This window comes from Cryptomeria japonica, chromosome 9, assembly GCF_030272615.1.
Source record: "Cryptomeria japonica chromosome 9, Sugi_1.0, whole genome shotgun sequence".
In the NCBI taxonomy this organism is placed as follows: Eukaryota; Viridiplantae; Streptophyta; class Pinopsida; order Cupressales; family Cupressaceae; genus Cryptomeria; species Cryptomeria japonica.
This window is the reverse complement of record NC_081413.1, coordinates 539,395,489-539,418,084: the sequence shown is the minus strand read 5'-3', so window position 1 is coordinate 539,418,084 and position 22,596 is coordinate 539,395,489. Positions and strand designations below refer to the sequence as shown.

The 22,596-nt window shown below is 37.9% G+C and overlaps 1 protein-coding gene across 1 annotated transcript in view; it reads right to left on the bottom strand.

Annotated features, from left to right (window-relative positions):
• Window positions 1–1,913: 1,913 nt before the first annotated feature.
• LOC131038823 (oxoglutarate-dependent flavonoid 7-O-demethylase 1-like) overlaps window positions 1,914–22,596 on the bottom strand; it is a 32,284-nt gene continuing 11,601 nt past the window's right edge. The window contains exon 2 of the mRNA XM_057971380.1: window positions 1,914–2,123. Coding sequence (XP_057827363.1) covers window positions 1,914–2,123 — 210 coding nt within the window. The remainder of the gene's footprint in view (window positions 2,124–22,596) is intronic.

Here is a 22,596-nt window from a genome sequence, read left to right as displayed (position 1 = left end):
CAGATTTTCCTTCTCCCAAAAACAGTATGATCTTTGTATATATATTCTTGTGCGACAAAGGCATGATAATATATCTATAAGTCCTTTTCCATTCCAGATTTAAAAGTCTGATTCTTCCTTCTACAAAATGGAAACTTTACAAAACTGAGGGAAAAACAAAAACTAACCAAAATTTGTCACCAAATCTAACCCCTATTCTATCTATCTTTCTTTAATTTATAGTTTTAGAATAGGGGAGGTCTCCCTGAAAACTCGACCTCCCTCAAAATAGTTATGAAACCAACAAGATGTATTTTGGGACAAATGTCCTGAAGTCTTTGCATAAACATGAGAAATTACATAAATAAAGGAAACCAGGCCTGCATCAATGCATTGTGTTGCTTTCCCATCACTATCATCCTCTCCGCTTTCACAAGCATCATGGGTGGTTGTGAGCTCCTGGATAATAGATTGGTTGGGAACCTTCATTGCATTGAGCTTTGCCTTCGCCACTTCCTTATTCCACCAGTGCTTCACCATCTTTTCAACATGTTTCAGTAACTGGTCATTTCCAATGAAGGTCATAGACTCAATAGTAGCGACCCTTGTTATATCTTCTGGAGTGAAATTACCCTTGGCTTTGATTTTCTCCATGTTTATCCAGAAAGCCCTGATTGCATCCTGTGTGTTCAACCTGCAAATTCCCAATTGCCAACCATGGCCAGAGTTAACCACCTTGTTGCCATTAACTATACTATACTGGAGATCCTAGAGCTTGTAAACAGAGGTCTTAGCGTCAAAGATCACAAACTTGAAGGTAAGCACCTGCCACATTATGGTTTTCTTCAGCACAAAGAGCTAACATTCATCCGCTACCAGTTTGATTGAGTGTTCCGTCAGAAACCTGGTAACCCGATATTCTTCTATTTTGGTAAACAAAGGCAAGATATTCTACCATTTGTGTTCCTTTTTCTCCCACGGCACAAGTTGATTTTGAACTTCTACGATTAGACTCTGCATCTCATCACATAACTTTTGGGAATCGGTGATATACTTCTCCCCGTCTTTGACTATTCCCTCAATCCATTTCTCCACGGCTTCTGCAATACTCTTGCCCCATTGAACTTGGCTCATTAACTTTTTATTTTCTGTTGAAGGTGGGTCAAATTTCTCTGTAGCATGAGATATAGGGAGTGCCCCAAAGCAACAAATGTTGTCGATGAACTTGGCAAGAATATTTATGTGTCGCTTTAGCTCTCTCTTTTTCCACCCATCCTTCTCTAATCTGGTGAGCATTTTCTTTGCCAATACCTAGAAGAAATGATTGTCTGAGTCCCTACTCATATTTCCCAGCTCCACCTTTGTGACCTCAAAATCATCTGGGCTAGCTTCCTTGTTTTCATCCTTGGCTTTGTATGAGGTGATTTCAGCAACCCATTTTCCAGTTCCTTCATCATTGTCCAGGCGAGTGATGGTTTTTAACCTTTTCAGCTTGGGGCCCTTCTCTGTACACTTAACGACCATTTCCTGGATTGGAATAGTCACAGGAAGAAAATTCCGCTTTCTATTCACCGAAGTGGTCAACCACTTAGGAGTTGAACTTGAACTAGTTGTTCCTTCAATCGCTTTGGAAGGTAGTGTCATAGCCACAGTCACCGTATCAGAATCTAGGGCATTAGCGACATCGCTATCCAGGTCTTCAACTTCAAATATTTGTGCATCAAGAATCGTATCTTTCAGCCCTTTATCTTTTGCTTGATCCATCTTTCTTTGAGCAACACTTCGGGACCAAGTATGTCGAGGAGTACAGAAATCAAAAGCTAAATTAGACCTATGTCTAAGCTGGGATGGCTTTTTATCTTTACCTGCATGAACAAGCATAGAAGCATTGTTAGAAAGACGCCTTGGTGAATGTAGAGGGACCTCATTACTTCTTATAGAATTAGACCACCTAATTTCATGGCTTTCTTCCTGGCAACCCATGCCATGGTCCTCTCCAAAACTCTTTTTGTCCTTAATTGTATATCATATTTCTCCTCCTCATCCCAGTTGATTGGAGACATTTCAATTTCTGCACGGGCTAAGTATCTAGGTTCAAACAGTTCCAAATAGTCCTCTTTGAGCCCTTTAATGTCCTGCTTTACCTGAAGTGAAATAACTTGTTCTAATACCATCCTCATGTTTTCCCTTTTGAATACCTCAAGTTCATCAGTACAATCTTCCCAGAAATCCTCTAATTGTGCCATTGGGAGGTATGGCATTAGACCAAGACTTCGAGAAAAACCATTATTATCAAAACCTTTCCTTTCAGGATACAGGGAAATATTAAAATTCTTGAGATCTGCTCCAATACTCAAAGTGTCAGGCATCAAACTGTAGGACAACACGCCCAATTGGATGAGAACATGACCCTCCCATTTATCCCTGGGTTGTGCCGTTTTTATTACAGAGGTCAGTTGCCTACATATCTCCGCCAGAACAAAGCAATCTGAACAAAAGTGAGGGAGCTTGAAGGGCTCCTATTCAAAGCCACCTATCCTTATGTAACAGAAGCGTGGAAACTAGATATAGAAACTACCAAACCTCTTTATCAATGTCTGTGCATCTTGAAGATTCTTTTGGCTTTCATATTCTTCAATTCATGACACAAGTCGCCCAGAAAAGCGTTGTGCACCCTTTTGAAATACTTTAAGGCCTTATCCTTTTGCAGCATGGGATAGAACTCATATACGGAAACATCCTCCTCAGTGAGCTATTTTGGTATTCCAACTAACTTCTTAACACATGCCAAACAATACAAGAGATACAAAGACATGAAGAAGTTCTTTTTGAACTGATTAGCCATACTCAGTTGTTCCTTCATTGAATCAGCAATCAATTCAGCCCAATCAAGATACTACTTCCCTTCTAAAACCAGCTACACATAGCAATAAATCCAGTCGTCGAAGCTGTAAGCTTTAGCCGACCCTCTGGCCCGGTGCAATAAAAGCATAACATCATGAATGTGAGGCAACATGTGATTCTTATTAGGATTCTTCGGTAATCTGGAACCACCTCTTTGAGGAACCTTCAACCAGAATTTTGCTACATTGTTACGGTGTCCACCTCTATCCGTGTTGAAATTGGTAATTGACTGAGCATGGGAAAAGTTGGAGAACTGGTAATCAGGAATCTTGAAGATGGGGGAAATTACTTCACGATTAATGGCAAGAAGGGTTTCACCATTGTCTCTCCTAATGGTCTCAAGGACTAGGTCGTATCTAGCGATACATTCCCGGATCAATTCTGGGCAGGGAATGGCTAGGGGAAAAGCTGCCACTTCTATTAGACCACTACTCAAAATCTCCACACCAAAAGATTTGTCAATTCCCTTGAACACCCTCTCTTTCAAAACCTCAAGATTTTCCCCTTTTAGGTCGGTATCACTAACTATGGATTCAGTACATGCAAGGCTAAAACCATTCCCAAACAAATGTAGTGTGGACTTCATAATTCGAAGCAATAAGGCTTAATTGGTTGCAGAAAACCTTTCTATGCGAGAGAAAATGCAAGTAAAAACTACTGGAGAGAACAAGAAAAGGACTCACCTTCACAGTTGAACAACTAGACAACGACTACCAGCAAATAAGACTCCTATCCAAGAAAAACAAAACTGCAGCAGCGAGGAACAAATACAGAGCACTAATAATCCTTCATACCTTATAGTGAGGGCAATGATACGGAACCATTAAATGCAATAATTCCAATTATCAATCTGAGTGTATTAAGTTTGTGGATTGGACATCGCATGCATGCATTGAATGCATGGCAGCATTTTTTAAGTAACCGCCAGTTCCCAAAATGATTACTTACTTCAAAAAGCCAAGGATTGACGTCACTTAAGACATGGTTCACCTTCCTGATATTTGGCAATGAATGCACCATCAAATCATTTAACCCGTTTGACCCACCAACTTCGTACACATATGAACATCCTGAACAGACTTCATTAGAGTTCAAGTAGTTCAAGGTGTATGCCATGCTCAGGGAAAATCTTTGCCAAGAATATTAATTATGCCAAGCTGCTGACCATTTGTGCTATGTTGAACATGTTGAACATGTTTGAACCTCTTGAACCTGGTTCAATGAGTTCAACGCCTGGAGAGAGATCATGCAACACATTACCGAACAAGAAACCTTTAAAGAGCCACTGCAAGACCCTTAACGAAAATATTAGTATGAAAACCTCCCTGAACACTTAGGAACCTATGGAACCTAAATGAACTTGTTGAACCCAGTTCAAGATGGTTCAACGTGTTCATCGAGTTCAACCAATTACTAAAACTCGACATTTTTAATTGAAGGATGATTTACAAACGTACTAAGGGCTTGAACTGAGGTGTTACAAGAAAGACAAGGACTCTGAATGGAATTTTTATAGATGACTTGCTCTTGTCATGGGGAATAAATGATGCAGTAACAATAAGGAAATACAATTTTTATACAATTATAGCATCTGGTTGCAAATGAGTTTTGCAACACTTGATCAATATATTTATGTTGGTTAAAACCTTCTCTTCTTCACTGGTTCTCACAATTTTGGTTATCAAATTACTCTCTCTGATCACTCACTAGTTACTCTTGGCCTCTCTTCTTTCTCTCTCAGCCTCACAACACACTATGTCACACTCAAATGCCTTCTTGATCAATCACACCTCAATGGTTAGCTTAACTGTTAGACCTGCAACGGTTTACCAGTTACTTTATCTCTACCGATTAAACCCTCTCACTAGTTCACCTGCTAACTCACTCTGCAACTTTCTTAGAATAAATTCTAAGGAAGATTATCTTTCTCCTTGCTCAAGCTCTCTTTTATCTCATTCTTCACATCAAGCATCCAATATTTCTATCTCGAGCTCAAATATTTATCATCTAAGGTTCCTGCCGAAATCCACATTCAAATAGTGCAGTGTTAGGTTTTTGCCTTCAGCAACTCGATCCATATTGGATTTGATTCAATCTACTTTTCCAAGGAGATGATCTTCATATCATCGATCAAACCCACCAACCCCTCACATTCCAATGTGCATTTTCTAAAACTGGAGGCCTGCACCATGCTTTTTTGCTTTTCTTTGTCATACACCATTAATGGCTCAATTGTTTCCTTCAGCAAACGGGTGCGAAGATCAAATCTTTTAGCATGATAAGTTCAAATGCATGCCAGCTTGTATTCCTCAAGCCGCAATCTTCTTGCATCCTCCATGACTTGCGGGTTCTTCATAAAAACCAACCTTCTTGGTGATTGTTACGTCGATGCACACTTCACTGACCTATGCTTTATCACCACCTGGCTTCCAGTTGTCATCTTTGTCAACATCCACCTTTGCTTGGTTTTCTATGTCAGTTTGACAGTCTTGATTGACCAAGATTGATTACCGGTTCAATTCACCTTACCAGTATAACCAACAAACTAAAAAATTAGTCTTACCGACAACACATATTCCTGACGATTCATCTTTCCTTCGGATATGTCTTCATGCAATTCTTTATGTTCTACACATCGGGTGTTATTGTGATTCATATAACATTCTACCTCTTCATCGCAAACAAACAGCCAGCCTTCATATTGGTTTATGCCTTAACGGTAAGCCTACTTTACCGACAGATGACACAATTCATGTGTACCAGTAACCTTCCTTTTGTAGGTTAAGTTACATATGGATTGACATCATATGTCTTACTTTTCTTATACCGGTCATTACTTCTTACACACCGATGACCATGCCAAAACAGTTGACATCAATGACACCTTAATGTCAATAATGCCAACAATCTTCCCCTATAGCATTGATGTCAACTTACTGCAAGACTTCATACCAATAGATATCTCCCCCTTTGACACAATGACAAAGGCTACTGTATACTCCCCCTTTGATTCATACCTATCTCCCCCTTAGACCGATACCAGAGATTACAACTAGTACTGAGACATACAGCCTTGAAGTTTCCCTATGGTCAGCATGTGGTTCAAGAGTTATAGATGTTGTTATGAACTCCCCCTGAACCATTTAATTCCTTACTAACTTAAGTGCATAAGGCAGGTGACACAACTCCCAACTTGTGTCTTAAGTACTCAAAAGTGCTTACTGGCAATGGTTTGGTAAAAATGTCTGCCACTTATTCTCCTATAGGGACATAGTCCATATTTACTTCATATCCTTCAACCTTCTCTTTGAGGAAATGATACTTGATAGCTATATGCTTTGTCCTGGAATGCATCACCGAATTCTTTGATATGTTGATGGCACTTGAATTATCACAACGAATGAGAATAGGGTCAGTGATGTCCACCTATATGTCCTTGAGGGTTTGCTTCATCCAAAGTACCTAAGAGCATCATGTAGAAGCAACAATGTGTTCTTCTCCAGTAGTTGATAGGGAGACTAAATCATGCTTCTTGCTATGTCATGAGACCAACCAGTCACCTAGGAAGAATGTACCACCACTTGTGCTCTTTTGGTCATCAATGCAACCTACCCAATCAACATCAGTGTATGCTTCCAAGATGAATTCCCTTGTTTAGGGTACCGCAATCCATAACTGAGTGTTCCTTGCAAGTACCTAAAATTTTTGCTTACAACATTCATATGTGACTACTTAGGTGCAGCTTGAAATCTAGCCACCATGCACACTGCCTGCACTATATCTGGTCTAGAAGCAGTAAGATACAATATACTGCCTATCATGGATCTATACAATGTTTGATCCACCACCGATAATTCATCATTTTTGCTTAATTTGCTTCCAGTCACCATGGGAGTACTTACCGGTTTGCAGTCCTCCATTTGGAATTTCTTCAACATATCCATTGCATACTTGGTTTCTAAGATAAATATTCTCTTATCTTGTTGTGATATCTGCAAACCAAGGAAGTATGTCAATTATCCAAGCATTGACATCTCAAAGTTTGACTTCATCTGATAAGAAAATTCTTTGCAAAGGTTGTCCTTATTGCCTCCAAAAATAATGTCATCTACATATAGAACGACAATGATCATGTGGTTTCCATCTTTATGTATAAACTGTTGTTAGCACTCCCCTTTTTCAATCCTTGCTCCTTCAGGTATTGATCTAGCCTTGAATATCATTCTCTGAGAGCTTTCTTTAAACCACGTAGGGCTTTCTTCAACCGGCACACAAAGGTTTCATCATTATGTAGCAGAAACCCTTATGGTTGCTCCATGTACAATTCTTCCAAATTTCCATTTAGGAAGGTAGATTTTACATCCATTTGATATACTTTATAACCCTTGTAGGCAGAAAAGGCTAGAAAAATTCTCATTGCTTCTAATCTAGCTACCAGTGCAAATGTTTGTTAAAAATCAATGCCCTCTACTTGTGAGAAACCTTTGCACACAAGTCTGGCTTTATGCCTAGCATTTTTACTTTCTTCATTCATCTTATTCTGGTAGACCCATTTGGTGCCAATGATGTTCTTGTCTTCCGGTCTAGGGACTAATTCCCAAGTCATGTTTTTCTCAATTTGTTGCAACTCTTCTTCCATGGAATCCATCAATTCCTGTCTTTTGCTAGCCTCATTGAATGTTTTAGGTTCTACTTCAGTCATGAGGTAGAAGTTGGCTTGATGCTTCTTCTGGCTCATTGTTTGACTAAGCTTCCTCACCTTCATCACCGGAATCATCATACCATTTTACTTGTGATTGACTTACTATGTGCATATCCTCATGAATTCTTACATTCACACTCTCAATGACTCTTCTTATTCTTTTTTTGTAGCATTTATAGGCCTTGTTGTTAGATGAGTAACAAAGGAAGATTCCTTCATCACTCCTAGAATCAAAACTACCTAGACCATCCATATCTCTCTTGATAAAACACTTGCTTTCAAATACCTTGAAGTATTTGACTGATGGTTTCCGGTCCTACCACAACTCATAAGGTGTCATTTTGTTGTTTGTTCTTATTTGAACCCGGTTCAAGGTATATGTAGTAGTACGAATCGCTTCCTTCCAATATATGTGTGGGAAACTGGAATCATTTAACATGGTTCTATCCATCTCCTTGACTATCTTGTTCTTCCTTTCTACCACACCATTTTGTTGTGGTGTCCTAGGGGGTGAGTATTGTCTTCTAATTCCATGTCCTTCATAGTAATCTTGAAACCCATTTGATGTGAACTCTCCACCCCGGTCTGATCTTAGACATTTCAGCTTGCACCCACTTTCCTTCTCCACCATCTTCCTAAGGATCTTGAATCTATCAAATTCTTTTGATTTATCTTGTAGGAAAGTGACCCATGTCATTCTTGAATAGTCATCATTTAAGAGCATAAAATATCTTTCACCGGCAAGAGCTCTTGTCCTAGTTGGACCACACAGATCTGTATGTACAATTTCAAGTGGTATTGAGGTGTTCTGTTCTTTTGTTCTAAAGCTCACCCTAGTCTACTTCTCTTTCACATATTCATCACAAAATTTTCTTACCGGTTTGATGATGGGTGGAATATTTCTTACACACCCCTTTTTGCTTACTACAACTAAGTTGTCAAAATTTATGTGGCCTAATCTTTTGTGTACCAACTTTCATCCACTTGTCCCAACATACATTGGGATTCAAAAAATTCTTTCAGATTGTATACATTACCATTTGTCCTCTTTCCTTTGGCTACAGTATGACTGGTACTCTCTTTCTTTATCTGGTAGCCAGAAGAATTAAAGGTGAATTTATAACCTTTGTCACACATTTGACTCACACTCCGCAAGATGTGCTTTAGGCCTTCCACATAGTACACATCATGTGCTTTCAGTTTTCCATCAATATTTAGAGTACCTTTTCCCTCTATTTTGATGGATGAGTTTTCTCTAAATCTCACTGAACCACCATTACAACCTTCAAGCTTGATAAATTTCTCTTTATCACTATAATGTTGGAAAAATGGTGAATGATAGATCAAGATGAAAACTACCCTTTCCCTCAAAGAGAGATGATAGTTTCACTATTGATTACCCTTCAACACTTTTCACTAAGAAACATTTGTAAGAGGAGAGGAAATTCACTAGATTCAACCTTCAAGGATAAAGACCAAATTCTGAATGAAATGGGAATGATAAGTTGATCCCCTCTTCCTTATTTGAAATGGAAAGGAATTGATTGATTTATGTAGTGCAAAAGTGACAAAGAACTGATTACAGTTTGAGATCGAAATATGGGATGAAGTTGTGCACCTGGATCTTGTTAGAGTAATTGGGTCTTTACTTGATTAATTAAACAACTTTTGTTTAAATTAATTAAGTTCCCTTTATCGCTTTTACACTTAAGCTAACATTAGGTGCATAATAATGTATTCTTTTATTAATTATTATGTGCAAGCCTAGGGTTTTCCTTTTAAGGGTTTCTTGACCTATTAGAGGTTGAATTATTTTCTTTTCTATCATTCCATTATCACATTACACTTTTTGTGAATATTGAGCTCTCATCTTTTTGAGCATTCTTTTGTGTATTTGGTTTTTTATTATTGCTTCCTTGCTTCTCCTTGTAACAGGTTTGTTTTAGCTTGTAGATATCATCTGGGCTCCTGTGGTGTTGTATTTATAAACTCTCACAGATCTAGCATTAATATGTCGAGACAGTCACCCTATGAATTTGAGGAAAAGTTGCCTAGACCATGGCAGGAATGTACACGATCCTCCAAAAAATCCATGAAATGAAAAGGGTTTTTTTGCCTCTACAAATGAAGCCAAATTCAAAAGTACATCCATGCACCTACAACCTACACACAAAAAAGAGAGGAAAATGGGTTGGGATTGAGGGTTTGCCTTTAGGTCAAACCCTAGTTTTGGAATTAACCAAGTAATGAAAGAAAATACTTGCAAGTAGCTGTAAATGAAAGACTGAACTGTAAATCACCTCAAGGGAGGTTGTGGTATAAATGTTGATAGAAATGCTTGTGTGGAATTGAATGTTGGAATCAATCTCCTCTTCACTGGTTGAATCCTTAACTTGAATGTAACACCTAGCCTTGAAGGAAGGCTTGAGAATGTTCAATGCTAGAAAAGAATGCTTGAATGCTCATGAATGCTTGATCGCTTGTGCAACTTGATCCACTCCAATCTTATCCAACTTCAACTTATGCAAATGAGAGGATGAATTCCCCTTAAATACATGTTAGTGGACTAGATTTTTGTCATAGGCTGACATCGGGGGAGTTTCCCACCCAATGCACAACCAACAATGCAACCCTAGGAAGGGTCTTGCCTCAAAATAGGGCATTGATGAAGTTTCTCTCTACATATATGAATGGCTGAGGAGTGTAAGGGACTAACTAGATGACTGGGCATTGATGAAGTGTCTGATTCTAGTATTATATCCATAAAACCAGTTTGGATAAAACCTCGTAACTACTCCTCAAATGAATCCAAGCCCTCATCTGTGATATTGACCTGATCAGTTCATATCTCCTCCTCTATAGAAATAGAGTGATCTGTAGGTGGGTCACATGAAGCATATGTAGAGTGATGAGAATATTGTGACTATCTCGATGTATGAGTCGATGCAGTAGCTTGCGTGTCTCTAAGAATCTGATCTCTAACATTTGCCAATGGTATCCCAAGTCAAGATGAAATGAAACAGTATGGACTTAGAAGTTCCTCAAACAAATATTGTGACATCTGTACATGTCTAGCACCTCCTGCTATAGCTGCTATATCATGTGGTGAGGGGATTCCAACAATAACACACTGATCTAAATATGAAGCCACCCCATGACTAGAAGATGCATCTATCGATGATTTGGAATGTGGTTGGCTCATCATATATCTACCCATCTTGTTTGATGATATGGTGGCTACTACTAATGAAATATCTCCAATCCTATCAATTGCTTCTCTTTGAGAAGCAATCACAACATGATCTGATGTGGGGATGAGGGTTGGGACTATCATCGAAAATCTCTCACCAACAAGCTCCTTATGTTTTGGCAGAGCTCTATCATGCCTACGATATGCATCTCTATCAGCAATCCTCCCCCTCCCTTGCCCACAATATCTGGGAAGGTCAAGGTAGTTAGGTTTCTACTTACAGTGAACCTTAGCATAGACCTGTTGTGCAAAGTATAATGGTATCTAGTCATTATTAGGATAACAACCATAGGAAGCTAAGAAGCGTGGGTAAATCAACCCTACAACCTGTGGATCAATACATTGTGTCACCTGATATCCTCTCACCTTATTCTTCTCCTGATACTATGGAAAAAATCTCTCCATAATAGTTTCCTTCAAGATTACCCTCAACACATCAACAAAGGAATGAGGACCCCTTGCCTCATCCCTCAACTGTCTATAGATAGAATCTATAACCTATGATGAAAATAAGGTGTGGCTAACAAGACAATCCCTCAATGACTATAAACTCCAAAAAATGGATTCACATATTCTCTTGTACACGCCATCTATCTGTGGGTCATCTAAAATACCTCTCAATTTCTGCATCTCATGGTCACTGTGATGAAATATGGTACCAATATCAGAGAGAGGGTCTGATCAGGAGCCTGTGGAGGTGGATCATGATAAGGAGCCTTTGCATGATGATCCATATCAGGAATAGGTACATGGGGATCATGATCCTCCATCCATCTAGGTAGATCATAAATTTAGAATTTGCATAAGCACACACACATGAAGTGCATTAAATTTAAAACATTAAATTAAAATCTATTAATAGAGAGAGAGAGAGAGAGAGACAGAGAGATCATTAATCTTGAGCTCATTAAATTAAAATGCACACATGAAGTTCTTGCATAATTCATCTATACATGAATTTCTCGCATAATTCAAATTTAAATAAATTATTTTAAAGAGAGTGAGAGGGAGATCATTATATATAAATTTATCTATATATCATATACATGTTTTAAATTATTAAAACATTTATGAGAGAGAGAGGGAGATCATTTTCATGATAGAGAAAGAGATATCATTAACCAAAGAGAGAGAGAGAGATCATTAAAGATATATGTGTACTAAATTAAAACAAAATTTAAAAATTAAAACACATGCTGAGAAAATTAAGGGAACATAGCTCGAAAGACTAAATCATGTACATATATACTAATTCAAACACATGCTGATAAAATTAAGGGACTTGAGAGAAAAAGACTAAATCACAATGTGATAAGTATGTTGTCAAATTGGGTCCTAAGTGGTACATTGTAAACATTAGGATGTTATAAGGGATCATAAGTGGTCCTAAGGGGTCACACATGTGTTAGAACACATGCTTGAGCCCTTAGGACCACATATGACCCCTTAGGACACTATGTGATCCTAAGGGGTACGTTGTACACACTAGGATGTTAAATAAGGGGTTATATATGGTCCTAAGGGGTCACACATGTATTAGAACACATGAATGACCCCTTCGGACCACATATGACCCCTTAGGACACTAAGTGATCTGAAGGGGTATTTTCTACACACTAGGATGTTATAAGGGGTCATATGTGGTCGTAAGAGGTCACGCATGTGTTAGAACACATGCCTGGCCCCTTAGACATATGACCCCTTAGGACACTATGTTATCCTAAGGGGTATTTTGTACACACCAGGATGTTAAAAAGGGGTTCATATGTTGTCCTAAGGGATCACGTATGTGTTAGAACACATGCATGACCCCTTCAAACCACATATGACCCCTTAGGACACTTTATGATCCTAAGAGGTATGTTGTACACAATAGGATGTTATAAGGGGTCATGCATGTGTTAGAACACATGCTTGACCACTTAGGACCACATATGACACCTTAGGACACTATGTTATCCTAAGGGGTATGTTGTACACACTAGGATCTTAAATAAGGGGTTATATGTGGTCTGTTGTACACACTAGGATGTTATGAGGGGTCATATGTGGTCTTAAGGGGTCACACATGTGTTTATGTGGTCCTAAGGGGTCATATGTGGTTGTACACATGCTTGACCCCTTAAGACCACATATGACCCCTTAGGACACTATGTGATCCTAAGGGGTATGTTGTACACACTAGGATGTTATAAGGGGTCATATGTGGTCCTAAAGGGTCACACATGTGTTAGAACAAATACTTGACCCCTTAGGACCACATATGACCCCTTAGGACACCATGTGATCCTAAGAGGTATGTTGTACACACTAGGATGTTATAAGGGGTTATATGTGGTCCTAAGGGGTCACGCACATGTGTTAGAACACATGCCTAACCCCTTAGGACCACCTATGACCCCTTAGGACACTATGTGATCCTAAGGGGTATGTTGTACACACTAGGATGTTATAAGGGGTCATATATGGTCCTAAGGGGTTGCATATGTGTTCTAACACATGCATGACCGCTTAGGACCACATATGACCCCTTAGGACACTATGTGATCCTACGGGGTATGTTGTACACACTAGGATGTTATAAGGGGTCATATGTGGTCGTAAGGGGTCACGCATGTGTTAGAACACATGTTGATCCCTTCGGACCACATATGACCCCTTAGGACACTATGTGTTCAGTATGTGGTCAAATTGGGTCCTAAGGGGTACACTCTATACAGTAGGATGTTATAAGGGGTTATATGTGGTCCTAAGGGGTCATGCATGTGTTCTAACACATGTGTGACCCCTTAGGACCACATATGACCCCTTAGGACACTATGTGATCCTCTATGGTCCTAAGGGGTCATATAGTGTCATCAAGGTCATATGTGGTCTTAAGGGGTCATGTTGTGTGTGTAATAGGATGTGAAAAGGGGTCATAGAGGTTCTATTTTTCTTAATTTGTTTAAATTTATTATCTAGGTTTTATAATGTTTTTCTAAGTTTTTTATTTATTATTTAATTTTTCTTACATTTTAATTTATTATATTTAGTTTTCTAACATTTTTCTAAGTTCTAATTTTGCTAATGTTTTTCTTAATATTTTTCTAAGTTTTAATTTAGTACCTTAGTTTTCTATGTTTTTCATAATTTTTTTTTTTTTAAGTTGAAAACAATAGTACATATACAGTTATTTAATTAAAAAATAATAATGTTAAATTTAAACATTAAATAAAGTTTTCTAACATTTTTCTAAGTTTTAATTTTGGTAATGTTTTTCTAAACAATTTCAAATGTTTTTCTAAGTTTTAAAATTTTAGTATAGATATATTTTTTACGTTTTTGTTAACATTTTTCTAAAATGCTGAAAAAAACAATAAATATACAATTATTTAATTAAAAAAAAATAACAAACAAATTATTTACTAATTTTTAAATAAATTTAATAAAAAGTATATAAAACAAAATAAAACATTATTAAACAAAAAAAGGTTATTTTGTGCACCTGAAATAATGTAGGTCGAAAGATGAAAGATGAGAAGCATTGGCTGCTGCTGACAGGGAATGGTGATGTAATGCTAATGTCGAGCTCGCTCTAACCCCCTCTCCATAGTAAACTCCCAAATAAAAAATGACAGTTTAACTATCATTTTTCGTCTTTTATTGGATTCGATTGAACCCAAAAATTCATCTTGGGTTCGATTGAACCCAAATTTGATGTGGGGTTCGATCAAACCCATGGGGGTAATTCACTCGAACACCCCCAGTTTGTTTGAACCCCCCTAGAAAAAAAATCCTACCTCGCAAATTTCATTCGCAGGCAAAAGTGTGAACCATTATTGTGAGTTCACCCATATAAGACCGATTTGGTTGAGCATTTGGTATGATGGTGCGAGTATGAGAAGTCTGTATGAGCAAATGTGTGAATTTTGGTGAATGTAATTAAAATTTTGGTGCTCCAGTATATGAGAGAGTAGGAAAATAGAGCTGAGAGATAGAACAATTGCAGAAGTCAAATTGAGCCTAACTGGAACTACTATTTGGCATATGCAGATGTTATTCTTTAGTTCATTCATTATTGTAATCAATTGTAATCATTTGTAAGGCAGTAAGCCTTCCTTCGAGTTGTATCCCTCTTGTAATTGAGTAGTGATCTCTAGGCAATGTGCTTGAATGCAAGTACATTCCCCTTCATTTAATATTATCATACTCTTGGTCAAAGTATAATAATATTGTGGGTTCAAATCCCAATGTCATTTTTCCCTTTCCAGGATTCCATGTAAAAATTCTAGTGTTATGGTATTGTAGTAGATTAGTTTATGTTTCTGTACTTTACTTTCATTCTTATGCATCTGGTGGTTTAAGAATCAGTTAAATAAGTTTGTAAATTGCAGAACACTGATTCACCCCCTCTCAATGTTCATTGATTCTGACACTGCCTCCTCTACCACTATCCTATCTCCTCCTCTGACCCTCCTCTATCTCCTAGCTAGCATAGCTAGTGTTGTCAATATCCCCTAATCCCATCTAGAAAATGTCACGGTTGTTACCTCTGCTATGCCCTTGGTTGGCTTATAGGCATCTAATTTAACTCCTCTCACTTGTGCCTCTCTCCTCCTACTCCCTAGTGGAGCCAATCATGTTCTCCTAACTACAATGAACCTTTTCTATGCCCAACATGCTATATAGGCATCAATAACCCCTAGATATGCTACTCCTACCCTTGGATCCCATGTTGTGGGCACCAATCATGTCCACTCATCAATAAGAGCTTGCCTATCCTCTAAAAGTGTCCTCCACTCTATAACTTGCTCCCTCATGATCCTCCTAAATCTATTAGGCACCTCAAGAACATCTTATAGAAAACCAAAATATCATCGAACCCTATCAGGTCTGTATTGCTCTATCACATACTCCCTCCCACCAATAATATATGTAGGTATGATAACATAAGGAATGTGGTGAGGATCCTCTGACCAACCTACTAATGCCATTTATGGTCACCATGTAATATGAGCTACATCTAACATGTTAAAAATGACTCTCCAATAATCAACATCTGAGTAGTCTCCTCATAATCCAGTCCATCTCTATAGCTATATACAACAGGTAGGTTTGCTATCCTATCTACCCACCTTATTGGTCAAGTCACTACAAAATACTCCCATGCCCATACCTGAAGCAAAGTCACATAACCAAAACTACCACCTCCATGCTAATATATTTGATGGAGCTCTTTGTATATCTTAATCAAAATGAGTGTGCCCCAAGCCATCAGTCGATGGCCATCTCTAGCATCAATGCATATATGTATCATACCAACGACAACTAATTTCCTACCTCTATCCGGCAAAATGAATCCGCTAACCAGTGGACATATGAAAAATTAAATATGTCGATCAAGTGGTGCCTGCTATAGACCCTGATTTAATGATAACTACCTATGGTGTAACTACACCCCTGTCCCAACCAATCTCTATATAGCATCATCTGAGGGTGCCTGCTATACGATCACCTAAACTCCTCTAATCGGAAATCTCAAAATGTGATATATGTCCTCGCCAGTAACAATATTCTCCCTAGTCGATAGGTGGAAAGTGGTAGTGTCACTCCTCCATCTCTCTCCTAATGTAATCAACATGGTCATATGAGATCTAATGTAAGACATGCACACCAAATGACCCAAATGAATTACATCAATTTGATCCCACTCTATAGGTCTAAATCCATCAGCTACCCTCAAAACCATTGAGCACCTCTCTTGGCTCACCAAGATGCCTACACTCCACTATACCCAAGAAAACTGGCATGTCAGAGTCATTTTTTCATTTAACCTATTTCCTCTTGGTTTCCTAATCCTTCTTTTTTCCTTTATTTTCCTTCAATCTTGCCATTTGTGGAAGCATGCTTCTTCTTGGATCTAACGGTATTGCAATCCTACTAGTCTTTGGATAGTAGGGTCACAATCCCACTATTATTATCCACGAACTCGCTAGTGTGGGAATGCAATCTTGGAACTCCCTCATCTAGTCTTCTTTGCAATTCCCTTCTCCAATAGCAAGATTATGATCTTTCCAACCTAATAATAGTGAGATTACATTCCCACTATCACCTTCAATAAAACCACTTTTATGGGATCGCGATCCCAGTTCTACCTTTTTTTTACCTAACCCTACCTGATCCTACTCTTATGCATAAGTGGTGAGAAAGCGTTCCCGTCACTTTAGCATGCAATCCCACGGTTCACTAAATGATGTGATTATTATTTTGATGGAATTAAATGTTAATAAATGCATAAAAACTAAACCAAAGCTCATGTTTTTCGAGACATACCTCATGGTCAGCTCATCGGTTCTACCTGACACTTGCCACCACATCCATGTGATGCCTCATGATCTCCCTAGCCGCCATTTCATCTAATGCTCTCAAAGCTCTCAATTGTGTGAGGTAAATGCAAAAGGGCTCTAAATTGCTTTTGAATTATCTTTCCTACACAATAAAATTGAATAGTAAATTTCCAAATTTGCTAATATAGGGCTTTTCAAAGCCCTATTTTTCAATGTCTCAGTCCCTTTGGGACTAGTTTTCTTGTTGTTTCTTATTTTGATCATCATTTTTAGCGTCATTCTCACCTATTGAGTCATTTTCTCGTCCTTCTCTCCCCCTTTTTGTTCTTCAATTCATTTGTGCCTTATTGTCTTTGCACTAATGCTATGCTAGCACTGCCATGAAGAGGGGCATGTAGACATCTAAATGTTAGGCCCAATATGGAAAGGTAATGTATTGAGATGGGAGGGGTGAATCAGTACTTCAAATCCTTTCTTGAACAATATCTTTACTATTATGCATAAACTAAAAACTGCTGTAACATAACATAAACCTAAAACAAATGAATAACAATCATACATAATTCACTCCATAACACATATATTTTGGTTACGCAAAAACTCTTGGTTAGAGAGAAAAACTGTGGTGGGGATGGCAGCCACAACTTCACTACTGCAATAATAAAGAGTGCTCGGTTAGAGCTACATGTTTAGCTATTTCTGATAGCTTACCCTATTACGAGTATCAAGATCGTTAGATCTACCTCACTAAAGGATTTTACAATGCTTATTCTAAAATGTTGCACCTGGTTAAAGGCTTTACAATTTATAGACTTTGTTAGAGTCTTTTACCCTATTAAAGGTTTTTCTTACAACTCAAAATATTACAATAAAATCCTTACAAATATCTACAACTTCACATCTAAAATGTTATAGCAGATTTTATGTGCTCAAAATGAGATTACCTTGCTTATAGCATACCTCAGTAACCCATAGAATAACTCGGTAAACCCTTCTGTTTACTCTGTTCCTTGACTATTCTCTAAAATCCTTCTCAGTGACCTCTGTGTCTCTGACAGTCATAATACTCAGTGCTTTCTTATGTATCACACATATCTTGCTTCATACACCTCTATATCTTTAATTATCTGATCCCAATTCATGTTGTATAAATAGATCTCTTATGTCGGTGATTTGGTTCATTGCTTTGATTTTACAAACATGATTTATCGAATGAATAACTATACAAAATAATTCATTGGATAGATGACCTCAAAATCATACACAATCCTTGAGTGCAATTTCCAATGTGATAATGGTTCTTTGTTCCTCAATCTTGTAGCACATTTCCACATGTGTGTCTAGGTTCAATGAATCTAGTAACACATTTCACTCGGTGTATATCAACTCAATGTATCATTATTGCTGCTCGGTAGACATAGAGTGTTACTCGGTAGACAGCTCGGTGTATACTAGGCTCTATGACTACTTTCTTCTATAACCGACTACTATGTGCATACCGGCTGAATATTTTGGTAGTAGTAACCAACTAGAGTATATAGAATGACTTTGGACATAAAACTAATGGCAACTTAGTAAGTAGTAACAATCTCCCCTTTTGACATTAGTTGAGATGTTTGACAAAACTTCTTTCAAAGTCATAACTCAAAAATCTATATACTTACAAAATTTGACTAAACTGACAGTATATACATTTGTTAATGAAATAGTATTTTTAGATATACTCCCCTTATCAATATACTGTACAAAACTCTGATTTGCATGCTCAGTGATCATTACTCTGTATTAACTGCTCGGTTGTCACTACTCGGTTCACTGCTCTTCTTGTCAAAATTAATTGTGCATTTGGATACTCTGTTCTACTCGGTATACTCCCCCTGTATACTTTGATACTATTCTCCCCCTTTTTGATAAACATCAAAACTTAGTTACCATTCGATGGTGGCAACAGGTCAAAAATGGATTTGTACTTTGTCCTTGCATCGGTAAGAGCGGTAGACAGGGCATCCTTGACACTATCCATGAGTGAATTCTGAGTTGTAATGTCAGCTAACAATGAAATTAGTCCATCTAAGGTGCTTCCCTCTTGTTGAGTGGATAGGGAGGTGGCCTTGTTGATCTGCTCTTGGACGGATGAAAGATGAGGAATGAATAATGTCTGAAGAGTCATTATATCCATCCTGATCTTGTGCTCTTCATTGCTAAGTTCCAATTGTTGAGCCATGAGATTTTGTAGCTTGGTATAGAAATTCTAAATAGAGTTTGGCTCAGTGGTCAACTTATTTGAGAGATCGGTGATCTCTTTCTCAATCACTTCTATTTTATTTTTGATATCTTTAATGAATAAAGAGAATGTATAGAGTTTTTGAAATAAATAAAGAATATGCTTGAGTTGACGGGACAACTCAGTAATAAATTTGACAAGTTTTACTTTGCCAATAGCAATAGCTTTCTGTACCTCTTCAATCATTTTAGCAGTGAGTTCTTTGTCCTTTAACTTTCTCAAATATTCAGATGCGTCTACTCCAGATGTCTCAATTTTAGTTAGGAGTTCATCTAGTTAAATATGGATGGCTGCATCTGTTGTCACTGTAGCTTCAGGTAGCATATCTGTTAATAGTGCTTTCACCTTTTGAAGTACTTCGTTTTTCTTTTGAATAGCCATTTGTTTTTCTTGTTCTTCTTTGGCTTTGCATAGTTCACCGAATTCAATGAGTGCTTGCCCTTTTAGTTTAGATATGTCTACATTCGGCAACACTATTAGTTTTGACAAATCTAATTTGAAACTATTTTTTTTCAGTTTCTTTTCTTTAGTTTTAGCTGGTTGAACTAATACAATGGCTTGGGAGGCTTGGTGACCCTCGGTAGGTTACTCGGTAGAGGCAACACTTTTTTCAGTTCCTGTAGCCTCTGTTTTCTCCTTTGGTGCTTTTGTGCTTGGGTTCTCAGTTGTACCATTTTCAGTGGTAGAAGGGGCGTGAGAGGTTTGTTCCCCGGTGGCCTGAGAAGTAGCTTCTCCTTCTGTAGACTTGTGACCCTCTGCTCCTTGTTCAGTATCCTGAGGGGCCTCGGTTGAAATAGGCTAAGTGACCAGAGGATAGGGCTGAACTTGTTCAAAAATTGACTCACTGGATACCAATTTGGCATATGCATTCCCTTCTATCATTTCCTGTTCTTGTCCCTTGGTGTCCATGATATCCTCATCAATTTGTATAGTGTCAGCAGGGTCTTGCTCCGTGACATCAATAGTTTCAACTTCAACTTGCTCACCATCATTCTTGATTCGAAAGATTTCCTGCCATTTTTCCTTTGTCTCATTCTCTACATCCAAATAAAAACCATTCATCAATTTCAAGGCTCTTTGCTTGACTAGGAAGTTTGAGTGCTATTTTTTCAAATGTTCACTTATTTCATCTACAGACATGTCTGGAAAGAGATGTACCAAACTTCTTTCTCTCATCTTCTTTTCTGAGTCCATGGCATATTTCCACCTGTTATCAATATGCAAATACAATTCTTTTGGAAGAGAATTAGTTACTTCCAATGGGACCAATCAGAATTTCAAAAGAGTGCAGATTACAGCTTCTTCTATTTGTCTCTTTTTTGGATCAGATCTGGATTCATATTTTACATATCTAAATGATCCAAATCCACCATATTGTTTCAAATTAGCACAAAAGTTATCAACACTATGTACTTCTTCCTTGTTGCTCTTAACAATCTGAAATTTGCTTGCATCTTCAGATTCAGTGTCACTAGACTCTTTAGTCAAAACGAGTCTTCGAGTAGATGTCTTATAAGTTTTTGTTACCTTTGGTGTGGCAACATTCTTTAGTTTCTTACTCGGTGACACTGCAGATGATCTTGTGTTTGGGCGCTTTAGTAAAGGAGTCGGTGATACCTTTGATGTATCCTATTTCTTCCTTTTCAAAACTTTCCCTTTAGGCAACTCGGTGCTCAATGTAATAGCTACCTCTTGGGCTTCAGATTCCTCCTTGGTAATGACTATAGTGCCCTTGATAGGTGTGGAGGAAGAACCTTCACCAAATTTCTTCATTAATGCCTTGATCATTTTTGTTACTTTCCTTGTAGCCTTTGGTACTACAATACTCATCTTAACTTTCTCTTTCACTTCTTCATATGTACCGTATCTCAACTCGGTAGCATGCCTTGGTAGTGCAAGAAAAGCATCTATCTGTTGTTGTGTGATGTAAAAATCAATCTCATTGCCCATAGGTGGCAAAGATTGAGTTCTCGATTCCACAACATTAACATAGCAGTAGTCGGTGTCTACTTCAAAGCATATGACATCCTTGTATTTCTCTACTAACTAGGGTGGAATTCTATACCTGTTATGCATCTTTTCCTGAAACTTGCTAAAGTAATCATCCATAATATCATTAAAGTTATCACCTAGCCATTTGATGAAGTCATTGATTTGATGGGTGATTGGTTGGTGTAGCTCCCAAACTACATTACCAAATGATGGAAAGAATTTCTCAAAATAGAAAAACATGCATACTAGAAGTGATCCAAACTTCAGTGTGTTAGCCGAGTTGTTCTTCTTCAACTTCCTTATGGTGTTTAGATTCTCAAACAGGTTTTTCAACAATACTTCACAAAGATCATCTTTCATTCCTTTCTTCACAATTTTATATGCTAAGTCGACTGCTGCATAGGGTACATTGTTTTCCCTTGCCGATTGAAAGAAACAATAACCTATTACTCTAATGGCAAACTTCAGCTCTGCATCTGTGACATTGTTCAGTTTCAGTCCTTTGCAATCTGATTCAACTCTGGTTAAAGTGATCAATTCCTTTTGTGATATCATTTTTTGAGCTCAGGCATGATCAAAAATAGGGTAACCGGTGATCAAATGAATGATTTCCTTGGTGATTTTGAATGGTTGCTCCTCTAACCACATGAAATCATCATGAACTCTACTTAGAACAAACTTGACCCATTGGGGTTTGAAGACACAAGGATAGGTTAGGGCTTCGGTCAATCCCTTGATTTTAATGAGTTTATACTTGCTATCCAATTTCCCATCCGTACACAATTCATCATATGTGTCCTTGATCTCAACATGATCTAGTTCCTCAACACGACACTTAGTGAAGAATCTGACATCCTCAACTAGTAAAACCTTATCCAGAATGAGTGAAAATATAGTTTTATCATCCGGTTCAGAAGCTACTTTAGGAGTTAAAGAGTATTTCAGTGAGGGCTTTTCAATGTTCTCAACAACAACGGGCTTCTGGATCTTAGGTGCCATTGCAGATTTCGGATAAATACTTAACAAAAGATCCTTAGGGTTTGAAAACTTTTAAATGGCAGACGCTTCCCACTTAGCAAATTTAAAACAGATAATCACAACTGATATGATCAGTAAACTAGTTTGACAATGTGTTGTGATTGATTTAAATACCTTG